Source organism: Bos javanicus, chromosome 2, assembly GCF_032452875.1.
Source record: "Bos javanicus breed banteng chromosome 2, ARS-OSU_banteng_1.0, whole genome shotgun sequence".
Lineage (NCBI taxonomy): Eukaryota > Metazoa > Chordata > Mammalia > Artiodactyla > Bovidae > Bos > Bos javanicus.
Window position 1 is genome coordinate 53207746 of NC_083869.1, and position 15197 is coordinate 53222942.

The window sequence follows — 15197 nt, forward strand, 5'->3', positions numbered from 1 at the left end:
ATTGGCCTGCTTTCCATATTGTTGTGTGTTAGGGACTAGGAGACCCTCAGAGAAGGAGAGAGACAAGGGAATGGTTGGTTGGTGGAGCAGTCAGAACAAACACAACATTTGTGGATTAAGTTCACTGTTTTACATGGGTGCCATTCAGAGTGCACCAAAACAATTACAATAGTGACTTCAGAGATAACTGATCACAGATCACCATGCTGCTGCTGCTGCTGCTAAGTTGCTTCAGTCGTGTCTGACTCTGTGCGACCCCATAGACGGCAGCCAACCAGGCTCCGCCATCCCTGGGATTCTCCAGGCAAGAACACTGGAGTAGGCTGCCATTTCCCTCTCCAATGCATGAAAATGAAAAGTGAAAGTCAAGTCGCTCAGTCGTGTCCAGCTCAGTCGTGTCCGACTCTTCGATACCCCATGGACTGCAGCCTACCAGGCTCCTCCGCCCATGGGATTTTCCAGGCAAGAGTACTGGAGTGGGGTGCCATTGCCTTCTCCACAGATCACCATACCAATCATTATAGTAGTAAGTTTGAAATATTGTGAAGATTACCAAAATGTAACACAGAGACACAAAGTGAGCAATTGCTCTTGGAAAAATGGCATGGATAAACTTGGTACAGGGTTGCCACAAACCTTTAATTTGTATAAAAGGCAGTGTCTATGAATAATAAAGTGAAACCCAATAAAATGAAGCATAATGTAACATTTTCCACTATAACTGATTCATTATTTCATGTGATTAACTCATCTCTAGAGAACAGATGGTCTTGCCTTAAAGTCAAGAAAACTGGCCTAGGAAGGCTAAGTGATTTGAGCAAGAAAACACAGCTAGTAAGAGGTGATACGGAAACCCATAAAAGTTATCTAACTCCTAGACCTCAGTGTTCTCATTGTACCTAATGGCTTAAAAGAAATGGTTCAAAAGACACATGGAAAATAAGACAAATTAGAATGTGGAGATTACCTCATGTAAACCAGTGACCATTATATCTTGACTGACCTACTGCAATTACCTCCTAACTGTTCCCCAGTTTCTACCCTTATCCTCTACAGTCTATTCTTCTCATAGCAGTCAGAATGATTAAAAAATAAATAAATAATATCAGATCATTCTGTGATTATCTGCCACCCCCTCCACCCCTTGACTGTCTATTGAATTTAGAATGAAAGGCAAAACTTCTTATTTTGATTTGCAAGTGTTTCCATGGGTGGCTTTGCCCATCTTTCTGACTTCCGTGTCCTGAGGTCATACAAACCCTGATTCTCTAGGGCCAGTTTTCCTCCGCCTGGTCATTTCTCCCTCCACATCTTTGTGTCATTCCTATCCGGGCAAGTATCTATTCAGATGGCACCTCCTCAAAGAGATCTTCACAGATCATTGAAAATGAGGACCATCTTCCTCATCCCTTCAGTTATTCTCTATCATGTCACTATCTTGACTCTTGGCTTATCTAGTAAGCACCTTGTATATTTGATTATTATCTATCACTTGACATCAAAATGAATACTTCCCCAGATCTTGACTCCTTTGGGCTCTTCTCAGTACTTAGAAGAGACCCTGACTCATAGAAGGTTTTTCAGTAAATATTTTTGAATAAATAAATCTCCATTTCAAGTCATCCTTAGGCAAATTAAAGTCTTATTCTATTCTTTAAACTAATTTTCCTCATTTCTTGATTCTTATATACTTTTAAATGTATAATACTTTTGGGGGTGGGGCATCGCAAGACCAGGAAAGTCCCTTGCAGTTTCAGCCTTGAAATTTGAGAGGTGGCTTTTGGCAGCCTGGCAGGGGGCTGGCAGAGCCTTGGCAATGAGCAGTATCACTGAGAGGAATCACACTGTGGACATTCACATAAGTAGACGATAGTCCTAATTGTGGTCTTACCACCTGGGTTGAGAGTTGCCCATTGTTTAGGCAGTTTTTCTTGGCCTATTGGGCCAGGATGTTAGTGCTGGCTCTGATCTTCCATCTTAACAGCTGCCTTTTCATTTTGCCAAGTCTTTATTATCCGGTCCATGTTGGACAATCAGATTATGACCTCATGTGGAGGTAAGAGGTAGAGAGAAGTTGGTGGTTTATCGGGTCGACTGGACATAAACTTTCAAACTCTGAAGATTTTTTTTTGCTTGGGGTTATATAACACTTTGGCCCTAAGAAGCCTGGTAGTCTATTCAGGCCTAACCATCACTGGTGGTCCAACATTATTCATTAATTCACTTAAGGAATTAATTCGCATTCAGCAAAAACCTACTTGAAGGCTATTATGTTCTAAGCATACTGAGAACTGGGGGGTTACTTAGGAGACCAAACCAAGCAAAATCTTGCTTGCAAAGAGGCTACAGTGTAGAGGGGGAGGGCAGTAACTGAAGCAGCAATTAAAGAAGCAAGGCAATTTCAGGCAGTGTGTGTGGTGAAGAAAACAAAGCATTGGGATGAAGAGTGTATGGGTGAATACAGTGCAGGCATGTTTCAGACGTGTTAGCAATGGAAGGTCTTGCTGAAAAGATGATTTGAATGTTGAGAAGAGTGAGTCCGGTAGGGACTGGAGGAAGCACATTTCAGGTACACAGGAGCAGAATCCAGAGCCTTGGAAAGGAAATGAGCTTCATGTGTCTGAGGAAGGAAGGAAGGAAGCCAGGGTGGTTGGAGAATAGTAAGATGAGAGACAGGGACATAGTAAGATCAGAGAGATAGGAAGGAAAAAGAATCTGTGGGGCCTGCAGATCCTAGGAGTTCCTTATTAATTTACACTGAATAGACCAACAGGTTTCTTGGCTATTAGATTCAAATATCCATGGAAATACAGGCTCCATGTCAATGAGAATGTCTTTTGCTGTATTCACTGCTATATTTCCAGCATCCTCCATGTTGCCTGGCACATACTAAGAATGTTTTGAGTGTCTGTCAATGAACAAATGATGTAAAAGCCAAAATCTTATTTTATGAAGCTCACTTCTCACTTCCATATCAATTTTGATGTCTCAGGACCCTCAGAGAAGAGGAAAGTGGACAGGCATACCTGCCACTCCATCTCCAGTAGGCCATGAATGTGAGGGCATATAAGGAGGATGATTCTGAAGTCCACATGACTCTAAGTCACTCAGATTTTCATCTGATCATTGCTTCATCCCTAACTTTGTAAACTTTGGATGCTTCTCTTCAGGGAGTTCATGAGGACCTGAAAAAGTTCCTCCCTGCCTCTATACTTGTTACTTTTCTTTCTAGAAGAAACTTTGAAGTAATGAGAATACTTTTATTTTTTTCCCATATAGCACACTTTTGTTAGGAAATGCTTTTCAACTACATGGAGTGCCTTGAAAAAGAGGTGCCATATGTGAGTCACTGAAGCCAAAATTATCGGCAACAGGGACTTTCCTGTGTGAAAACAAAAACCAAAGCATACTTTCAGAATTCAAAATTCAGTGCATGGACTTAACAAGAGTAATACAATTAATTTCATCCCTAGTTAGTCAATTCTGATTTTCTCTCTACTTTGTCATTTCCAACATTCTGGAGAGCCAAGATGGCAAGCAAAGTAGAACCACTATTTCCTATAGCATGCCTGGCTTGCCCAGTAGCCAGTGACATGCAGTAAATCATCTCTCCTCAAGCTTTTTCTCACTGAGGCAGAGAATGGGAATTTGGGATTTTTTCACTCTTTATTTGTGTCCCATGATTTTTTTTATCCAATCTAAATTAGGTGTTAATTTATAGGAGTCTGGGAGAAAATAAATGCAAAATATCGCTTGAATGTTCTTTACTGAGACACCTAAGTAGTAGAACCTAACACAATGTACCTATGATACCACTTGGTAGGAGTTTATCAGAAGTTCATCATTCTCTTATTTTGCACCAAATCTTTATTTAACCCATAAAGAGTATTGTGCACTTTGTTGTACTGGGGATACAAAAATGAATCAAACTTATTACCCTCCATGAAGTCACAGGCAGTTAGGGGTTATTTATTGAAAGAACACTTTAAAATGAGGTTTCCTTTTATAAGAGTCCCACAGACTGGACATCAAGAAAGTATAGTAGCATAATAAGAAGTGGTTTTTGGTTCTTTGATGTTAAAAAGAAGAAAATGTCTCTCTCTTCCCTCCCCTACAGTAAATTGAATTCAGCAACCAGTGACATATTCTTTGGAGTAAGTTTAAAGTGGGTTCATTGTCTGGCTTTAAAACATATTACCCTTGTGGCCTTAGAAAAGTTACTCAGTCTTTCTGAACCATGATTTTCATGTATGCATAATGTGGATAATAAAGTTTATCTACCTAGCAAAATTCTATATGGATTAGAGATAATTCTAACTTTGCATACCTGCCATGTAGTAGATTCTCAATAAGCACTAGCTATCATCAGTGTTAGTATTATTCTGTTACATTTTAAAATATTATTTACCCTTTAGTTTTGTTAGCAAATCCTTAGACACAACAATTTTCCTTTTCATTTATTCCAGAATCTACAATATTGGAAAAGGACTGCAGTTATGAAAAATGCCAGCAATTTTAATCATATGAATAATATACATGTTACATTCATGACATTAATTTCTTAGTTACATTCTAAATCATAACTCAGACTTCATAAAAGTTATTTAACATTATTATATCAATCAATAGTCAAAGAGAAACCATTTATCATTAGAAATTGCTTAACAAAAAAGTGTTCACAGTCTATTTCTGCTTTTCTTAAAAATACATCTCACATGTCTTATGGTTTGTAGGTCATGTTTTCTCTAAATATCCAGAATAAAACTAGCTGGACATTGCACAGGGGTTCCCAGATCTGGCTATGCACTTGACTCAGCTGGAAAGTTTTTCTTTGGAAATGAATATTAATAGCTCTAACCTCAGCCTTTTGCATCAGAGTTTTTATGACTGAACTTCAAAAATCAAATATGCAGGGCAGGAATAGAGATGCAGACATAGAAAATGGACTTGTGGACACAGCGGGGGAAGGAGAATGGGGGACAAATTTAGAGAGCAGCATTGAAATATATTCATTACCATGTGTAAAATGGATAGCTAGTGGGAAGTTGCTGTATAAGACAGGGAGGGCCTCGTGCTCTGTGATGACCTAGTGGAGTGGGATGGTGGGTGGGAGGGAGGGAGGCTCAAGAAGGAAGGGATATATATATATATTTTTATATATATATATATATATATATATATATATACACATATAGCTGATTCACTTTGTTGGACAGCAGAAACACAACATTGTAAAGCAACTATACACTATTTTTAAAAATAAATAAACAGTGGCCATGATCTGTAAAAAATAAATAAAATAAAAAAACATAAAAAGCCCCACTACTTGATTCTTGTGGCAGACAGACTTTACAATGATCCCTGATTATCTCTTCCACCTTGTGTTCATGCCTTCTGTAATCCCCTCCTCTAAGGTATGGATAGGAACCACAACTTGCTTCTAACCAACAGCATGCACCAAAGGTGTTGAGTTATAACCTTTTTGATATCTTACAAAAGATTATATCTTTGCTTCAGCCACTGGTCTCTCTCCCTAACTGCTCTGATGAAGAAAGCTGCCATGTTGTGAGATGGTATATGGAGAGGTCCACAAGGCCTTTGACCAACAGCCAGTACTGTTGAGGCCTTAAGCTCAACAACCTATAAGGAACTAAATCCTACCAACAACCATGGGAGCTTGGAATTAGACCTGTCCCCACTTGAGCTTCCAGATCAGGGCCCATGCCTGGCTGACACCTTGACTGCAGTCTTATGCAGAATTCAGCTAGTCTACCTCTGACCCACAAAAACTGGGAAATTATAAATGTGTGTTGCTTAAGCAGCTAAGTTGCTGGTAACATTGTTACTCAGCAGTAGATAACCAATACAATTTTGAAATATAGTCAGGGCTGGGAACCAATGCTTTAGACTTTGTTTAGAATAGAAGTAAGTTCAATTTTTTTCCTACTAATTTTTAATGACTATGCATTAATTCTAATAATAATGATAAATGATAATGATGGGTTTTTATAAATATCCATAGAGATTTGCTTAAAGATTGGTAGTCGCACATCTCTGACTGGTCTAATTTCTGGACTCAATTTTTTGAGCCAGTGGAAAAAGCACAACTAAAGTAGATCTGAAAATTTCAGTAGAATTTACTCCTCCTCTCCAATGAACATGAGGATATTCTTTTGGAATCTGGAATTTCCCAAAAGCCTTTGGATAAGATAAAGCTAACCCAGACTTCCTATGAATTTGGCTAGGTATGAGACAAATCACTGGATAGTCTCTAAAGAAAAATAATATTATTATCATCAGAGAAAACTCAATCATGTGGAAGCCAAAAGCCATATTTGATTATTAATATTTAGTATCATGTTATTATTAAGACAATTAAGTAATATTGATTTGATTTCAAGTAACCACTTGTCATCTTAATTAAATCTAATACTGATTATCATTGCTTGATTCAGAGTTTTTAAAGTCCTTACATTTTCATTATTATTCCCATTTTGGAAATGAAGAGTCTGTGATTTGAAGGGGTTAACGTAGTTTCTATTAGACTAACAAATAGCTTGGAATGAAGATAAGGAGGCAGTTTCATCGATGCTGACCCAGTGCTCTTTCCTGACTAGACGATCTCTGTCTTTGATTGTTTCACCACAGAGTTAAGTCAGTTCCTTATTGCTTGGTATATAATGAATTATAAAATATAGTTCACAATAAATGAATGGTGTCATTTGTTTAAAAATAAGTAGGTAGAATTTGTTTACTTTAAACACTAAACATATTTGAAAGGTGTTATTCGAATATTACATGAAACTAAAAACTTTATAAATATATGTGCATGTGAAGATCTTATTGTTTCGACCTCTGTGTTTAGCATTACTTACTAATAACAAATACATTTTCTTAAGCAGCTAGGAAGCAATACCAGCTTTGGCATCAATAGTCTTTGAGCCCTCTGACTCAATGTAGCTGAAAAATGAGGTCTGAGAAAGTTTCCAAAGCCCTGAGTGATGTTAGAGTCTGGCCCTTTTATGATCAAGTGATCTTTTCAGCTTTAATGGGAAAAATAAATCATTGTTAAAAGATAATCTTGTCACATGGAAGCCAGAAAGGTGCAATATCAATGATTCAACTTACCAAAAAACCGCCCCGTGGAATGGATAAAGCAAATAACACAGTTTGTTTTGTTGTTGCTGTGGTTGGTGGTGAGAAGGGAGTAGGCTTAAGAAAATACCTCGTTTTAAAAATAATAAGAGGGCAATATAAACTCTCTTAATAGAAAAATGAATGGACTTGATACAAGGGCTATTTTATGAGAACAGAACTAGAAGTTTTGAAATCCTTTTCTAGATCTTTTCCTGTTTCATCCAATTGCTTATTTCATGGTGAAACTGCCAATTGTTCACATTCTTTCTCGCTTTCCTCTTCTCTTATTCAATTTTTGATGCTGCAAATAATATGAAAAGCACCAGGATAGCTACTAAAGTTAATGCTTTGCTTTCTTTTGCTTTGTGGTACAAATCTATATAAAAGTAGTTTAGATATAGCTGGCAACACAAAATTGTTCCTCTAATAGTTTATTTTCAATGGAGCTTATTCTTAGCATGATCAAAATAAGCAAGTTCATCTCTTTAAGCCAATATTTAATTTGGATTATTATGCCAGTAAGGTCTGGGTGAATAAAGATATGCAAAGTATAAGACTGTAAATTAATGGGAAAAAATCTTCTTCCATTTTAAAATAACACACATACAATCGTATGCACACACACACGTACACACACCCACATACCCAATTAAGATTCTTGGCCATGGAGATTTATGGCATTTATATATTTTGTTCCTCTGGGTGTGAAAAAGTGAAGGAGGGTGTCCCTGAGAATGTTCCTTTAAATTATTTTTCTATATTTGGAAAGCATGTCTAAAATTCTGGTAAGAAGTAACTTCTTCCAGTTCAGAGAAATGCTTAGAGGGAAGATTTGTTATGTGTACCAAGAAACACCAGTTTGGAAAATGCTCAATCAGTTCTTCTCTCTGTGCCTCACAGTCCTCTATTGTCTCATGGGCTCAGGAAGTTTTACAGTTAATATTTTCCAAAAAGAATGCCAGTCTTCCTTGTCCTTTTTCTTTTAAAGGGTGAAAGAGAGCATCTAAGTAATATAAAAGGGAGTCTGAACTGAATTTAGAGTTTGACCAATAAGCCCGATGGGCAGCTCAAACCAGAATTCTGGTGTCAAAGGAGGGGGCGTTCAGATTGGTGGGATTTTTAAGACCCATTTTCAGAAGTTCTCAAGACAGTGATGCAGCATCCTCAGTGCTAAAGTCTGTCCTTTGTAAAAGGACCCCCACACAAGTCACATCACGATCATTCTAAGGAATCAACGCAGTGTCACTGGCTGATGGTAAGTTGACATCTAAGATCATAGACTAGTTTCTCTGATCATAGACTAGTTTCTACAAGGGGCTGCCCTTGTAGAATGGAGGAGAAGCATCAGCAAAATGTCACTGAAAGTTGTCACCAAATATAACAAACGGAAGAGCACGGCTCACTAATGCATAAATAGCCAGTGAGTCTAGAGTCTTTCATGACTCTCTGTGAGGGTCGCAACAGAATACTGTGATAGTTTCTGGTTCCAAACATAGATACATGAAGCTCTACTGGGAATGGTAGCATCAGGTATCAGACTTCTTCCTAACTGTAGCATTCGGCGTTTTCCCAGGCATTTCTCTTTCTTGAAAAGTTTCAGTCAAACTCCTACGACAGTACTTGTCACTTACAAACACCAGAAAATAGAAAGCCACTAAGAAGTGGATAAAACATGAAGAGACTGATCTTCACTTTTGTAAGGAGGTAATAAAGAATCAATGAATGGGCAAAGTCAAACCCAGCAGTGGTTTTTGGCACTGGCTCTGAGACACAGAGATGTGGGATCTAGTCCAAGCCCTCTCACTCACTTGCTTTATGACCTTAGGACATTATTTAACATTTCTGGGTCTCAGTTTCCTCACCTTTAAAATGGAAACAGTAATAACCCACATTCTATGGAATGGTAGGACTAAATTAAATAAGTAAAACACTTGGTAGAGTGCCTGGCACATAATAAATTATGAAAATACATTAGCTACTTTTATAATAATAATTATTATTATCCTCATCATTACCAGTTACAATTAGGAAATGCTTTTCAAAAGTGATCACTTTGAATTTAACTTGTATGCCATCTGATCTGGAAGTATAATAAGGGTATCCAATTCCTACTGATTTAGTGAGTCAAACAGAAAACCAAAACAAATTGAATCATTCAACTGGTGTATTTAGAATTGCTGATGATTATAGCATTCAAGAAAGTTAGTGAAATACATAAATTGCAATTAAACTGTTCTTGAAAATCACCAAAATCAGTTTTCATTTGTCTAGTCTAATGGTGGGTAGGGCTTATTCATTTAAAAAATATACATTTAGAACCTTCTGAAAAGGAAACATTGTGGAATGTGAACATGGAGGAGATAAAAGGTGTTAATACAGACAGGGTATGCCAAAACCAGCTATGCTCTATCTTCGAATACAAAAAAGAATGCATTGCCTTCACATATCCCATTTTGCTTTTCAAGGAATTATCACTGGACTGCCACTTTATTGCCTTGCACATATGTGCACACACACACACACACATTCACTCACATACATACACACACATAGAGGAAATCACAATGATGTACACATTCAGTCTCTTTGTATCCAGCACTGATTCTCTCCTATGTCAGCTCTGTTGTCAGCAACCAGCATGTAGAAGGGGAAGGTATGGTGTTAGAACAAATGTTACAGCTCCACTCCTGTAATTTCATTCACAAGATAATCTGATTAGTAAAATTTGAGGGAGACTGGCATATCTTTTGGGCTTCCCTGGTGGCTATCTTTTATCATCTAATCCAAAAAAAAAAAAAGAACACAACATAGCTTGGACAAAATCACTAGTATCAAAGGTTCTAATACAGCATAATTTGTGCTGAGTGTATTGCATTCTGACAGTGCTATAAACCAGGGAGACAGTTTACTGACAATTCTGTGCTACCAGATACCAACTCAGGCCTCTGTCCAGCTTTACATTGTCAGCTCTCATGGAAACATGAGCAGTTATGCAGCCCCAGAGGATGCTGAAGTTTTTCAAAAGATGAGATGGACAGATTTCATATTTTCATTGCAGATTTTTTTTTTGTCTTTTCAAACTGCTGAGCATAATTTTTTTAAAGGCAGGAAATGCAACTAGTGTTTGTTTCTAGCATGGCTTCTGTTTTGAGATTTCTTCTTTGTAGAAGAAATGTGTTGCCCAGCTGTCTAGAATCCCAATCAGGATATGGTTTTTGTATGAAATATATTACAAGAATGATTTTAGCTGGTTATAAACAGGAATGGTTATAAAAAGCTGGGGCTATTTTATCCAATTTTTATCCACAGAGGGGGTACTCTGGTTCAGGCCAATGGGACCAATATGAATACATAAGGTAATGTTCAGTTCTGCCTTCCGCCCATGAAGGACAGTAATTCTGAAAGACAAAAGTACATATTAGTGAGCAAACAGATTCTTAGTTACAGTGTAAGTGAAAGTTGCTCAGTCGTGTACAATTCTTTGTGACCCCATGGACTATACAGTACATGGAATTATCCAGGCCAGAATACTGGAGTGGGTAGCCTTTCCCTTCTTCAGGTAATCTTCCCAACCCAGGGATAGAACCCAGGCCTCCCACACTGCAGGCAGAATCTTTACCAGCTGACTCACAGGGGAATTACAGAGATGCTCAGAAATAAGAAGCACGTGGCCACTGGCCAAAAGCATTGTAGTTAACACTTAAAAGCATGGTTCAACCCAAGCTGAACTGCTGGAGAGGTTAATGCTTCTTAGTATTAATACTTCTCCTATTTGCAACACACACACACAGACAATATACAACAGATATTAAGAGCTCCCTGCTTGGAGACTCCAAGAGCTACTGGTTAATGAGGATAGATACAAGACTTATTTAAATCCTACCTTTTTAGGTGTATAGAGATTCAGGGAGGAGATAGATATTTCAAACAGTATGCTCTTTTTTCTTATTCCAAAACTTTCAAATTGTAATGCTTCTGAAATATAATCACTGAATATATTTGATAAAATTCTCTTTAAAAGAATGGCATTAAATATCTGGGTCTTATAATAGATGGAATTTTAGAAGTTAGATATGCTTGTACGAATGCAAATTTAACTACCCAGCATAATGGGCACCCAGAGAAGGAATCTGACTGAAGGAATGTTGCAAGCTCCCTGGAGAAAATGATTTATAATCTGAGCCTTGAAGAATAAGGATAAATCTAATGAGACAGGAAGTTTTTGTATGTGGGATAGGAAGGAAAAGATAGGAGGATATTGAAAGTAGATGAAAGAGTGTATGCAAAAGCATTAAGAAATACAACAGCATGTAAATAAGGAAGTACAGTTATGAATGTATTGTGAAAGAAATTCTGAGGGCCTGCATCTGGCTAGAAGTAGGTGGGAAGCCAGATTATGAAGACTGTATAAATTCTCCTGAAGGCAATTAGACACTATTGACTTTTTAAGTGAAAGGGAAACTTAGATGTACTGAACAACTACCAAGAGTCTGTTATGTTACTAAGGGAATACCACATCTTATCTCATTTCATTCTCACAAGTATTTCCAAAGCACCTCCTTCCTGTTTTTACAGATAAAAAACAGAGCATAGGAGAATTAAATAGATGCCAAGGACACAAGGAGAGAGTGTCTCGTTTTTATCCCACATGTATAACTCTAAACTTATGAGCTATCTGTAATAACATCTCAAGATGTTTCGATCTTTTATTTTCTTCAATATTTCCTAATTATTATTTTTTAAATTCTCATCTTTTTTTTAGAGAAAGTTTAGGTTTACAGGAAAGCTTAATAGAAAATATAGTTTCCAATATACCCCCCTTATACTTGTCCACTCCCCCACCATTTCTCTTATTAGTAAGATCTTGCATTAATGTAGTACATTTGTTACAACTGATGAGCCAATATTTATAAGTTATTATTAGTTAAAGTCCATAGTTTTCATTAAGGTTCACTCAGGGTTATATATTATTTAGATTTTGATAAATGTATAATGACATGTATCCACCTATACAGTATCAAACAGAATAGTTTCATGGCCCTAAAAATCCCCCATGCTCACTCATTCTTCTCTCTCTCCCCTCAAATCCTTTACTATCACTGATCTTTTACAATCTCCATAGTTTTGCGTTTTACAAAATGTCATATAGCTGAGATGATATAGTATATAGCATTTTCAGACTGGCTTCCTTCACCTAGCAATATGCAGTTAAGTTTTATCCAAGCCTTTTCATGACTTGACTGCTCATTTCTTTTTATCAGTAAATAATATTCCATTATAGGGATGTTTTATGGTTTGTTTATCTAGTCAACTATTGAAGGAAATCTTGGATGCCTTAAAATTTTACCAATTATGAATAAAATTAATGAAAATATTTTGTGCAGTTTTTTTGTGTGTGAACATAAGATTTGAACTCATTTGGGTAAATACCAAGGAGTACAACTGCTGGGTAATAAGGTAAGAATAAGTTTATTTTCATAATAACCTGCTAAGGTATTTTCTGAGTTAGCCGCACTATTTTTCATTCCTACTAGTATGAATGAGAGCTCCTGTGGCTCCACATCCCTGTCAGCATTTGGTGCAGTCAGCATTTAAAATTTTAGCTATTCTAATAGGCTTGTGGTAGTATTTCATTGTTGTTCTAGTTTGTAATCCTTTGATGATACATGTATTTCATAATTTTTATTGTTTACTTACCTATTATATATTTTCTAACATTTGTGATTTTGACTCTTACATTTTCCACTATTTATTTATTTATTCAATTATCAACATATATTAAACGTGTATTATATGTCAGCAACATTTTTCAAAGCTAGTTTATTTTTTTACTCATTATTCTCGTCTTCATTTTAAGTTCATATTTTACTTGTTATTTATTTCACACAATGTATCAGCTAGGCCTTTTTATTGTACTCATCTTCAAATAAACTATATTCATAATACCCACAGCAGAGAGTGTGAAATATTGTTAGAGACAAAACTACTTGAAAGAAGGTCTGAAGTAAAGAAATCACTTACCTTGGTTGACGATAAATCTTAACTTCTGTATTGTTGCCAGATTGCCACTAACACGATATATTCCATCAACATCTAGACCTGAAAACAAAAGGGCATGTTTTATATTCACTCTTATAAGAATGAGATGATAAAAGGGAGATAATAATTATACTATCTCTTCCTCACAGAGAAAACAAATTTCTTTTTCCTAAAGCAAGTAGTCTTCAATATTTTAATCCAAATAAACTAATCGTTAAGTTCAGTAACAGCTAACCATCGACAAACTTGATTGCAGTTGAACCATAAAAGAGCAGTAGGTAGCATGGAATTTCACAGTATAGTTATGATTCATTCCCAAAGACAGAAATCAACCTGAGGGTGCAGTAGGCAGAAGAACCTTCATGTATATGTGTATTATTGACCCTTGTTGGAAAGATAAAGTAACCCAAAGTGTTTGTGAAGTTTCCCTTCCTTAAAAATTCTTCCTTCCTTCTCTGCCCTTTACTGCTTTCTCACTTTTCTTTCTCTTTTTCTTCCCTTTCTCCTATTCATATTCTATTCTTATTCTGTTCTATTCTATTCTATTCATTTTATTCTATTTCTAGGGATTCCAATTCATTTCCATTTGGTTTCATTTTCTTTTTCATGCAGTCCCTATGGCATAACGTGTATTGGTCTGATTATTTGAAACTACAGAATGAAAATTCTACTCTCGATGTATAACTACTTTGATAGTCTCTAGTGTATTGTAGGTAATAGGATACTCCATTACAGAGGGGAAAATTAAAAATAAATCCTTGACAAGATAGTGACAACAGTTTCAGATTATTTTAAAACTAGTCATCTATAATTCAGAATAACTTATCCTGGCAGTGGGTTTGGATAATAAACCACTTGTTTTCCACATACTTATTTATATCTATATCATCTGGTTATTTCCATGAGTCAGTTACGAAAAAGAAGAAAATGGAGAAACAGGAAAATGAAAAGAGAAACACTTATTCAGACACTATTATTGTCAATAAGAAATGTTGATAACATAATTTTAATGTCAGGATTGAATATTCCTTGATGTGCCCAGGCCCTCAAAGAGACTTAGATGAGATTCAGATCAGATCAGATAAGTCACTCAGTCGTGTCCGACTCTTTGCAACCTCATGAATCGCAGCACGCCAGGCCTCCCTGTCCATCACCAACTCCCAGAGTTCACTGAGACTCATGTCCATTGAGTCAGTGATGCTATCCAGCCATCTCATCCTCTGTCGTCCCCTTCTCCTCCTGCCCCCAATCCCTCCCAGCATCAGAGTCTTTTCCAATGAGTCAACACTTTGCATGAGGTGGCCAAAGTACTGGAGTTTCAGCTTTAGCATTATTCCTTCCAAAGAAATCCCAGGGCTGATCTCCTTCAGGATGGACTGGTTGGATCTCCTTGCAGTCCAAGGGACTCTCAAGAGTCTTCTCCAACACCACAGTTCAAAAGCATCAATTCTTCGGCGCTCAGCTTTCTTTATAGTCCAACTCTCACATCCATACATGACCACTGGAAAAACCATAGCCTTGACTAGACGGACCTTTGTTGGCAAAGTAATGTCTATGCTTTTGAATATGCTATCTAGGTTGGTCATAACTTTCCTTCCAAGGAGTAAGCATCTTTTAATTTCATGGCTGCAGTCACCATCTGCAGTGATTTTGGAGCCCCCAAAAATGAAGTCTGACACTGTTTCCACTGTTTCCCCATCTATTTGCCATGAAGTGATGGGACCGGATGCCATGATCTTCGTTTTCTGAATGCTGAGCTTAAAGCCAACTTTTTCACTCTCCACTTTCACTTTCATCAAGAGGCTTTTGAGTTCCTCTTCACTTTCTGCCATAAGGGTGGTGTCATCTGCATATCTGAGGTTATTGATATTTCTCCCGGCAATCTTGATTCCAGCTTGTGTTTCTTCCAGTCCAGCGTTTCTCATGATGTACTCTGCATATAAGTTAAATAAACAGGGTGACAATATACAGCCTTGATGTACTCCTTTTCCTATTTGGAACCAGTCTGTTGTTCCATGTCC

General features: G+C 37.0%; 1 protein-coding gene across 2 annotated transcripts in view; it reads right to left on the bottom strand.

Moving 5' to 3' along the window:
* The window catches only part of ARHGAP15 (Rho GTPase activating protein 15), a 701521-nt gene that overhangs the window by 200995 nt on the left and 485329 nt on the right, over positions 1 to 15197 (bottom strand). For both annotated transcript variants that reach the window (XM_061438774.1, XM_061438765.1), the window contains one exon: positions 13159 to 13236. In XM_061438774.1, the coding sequence (XP_061294758.1) occupies positions 13159 to 13236 (78 nt within the window). The remainder of the gene's footprint in view (positions 1 to 13158; positions 13237 to 15197) is intronic.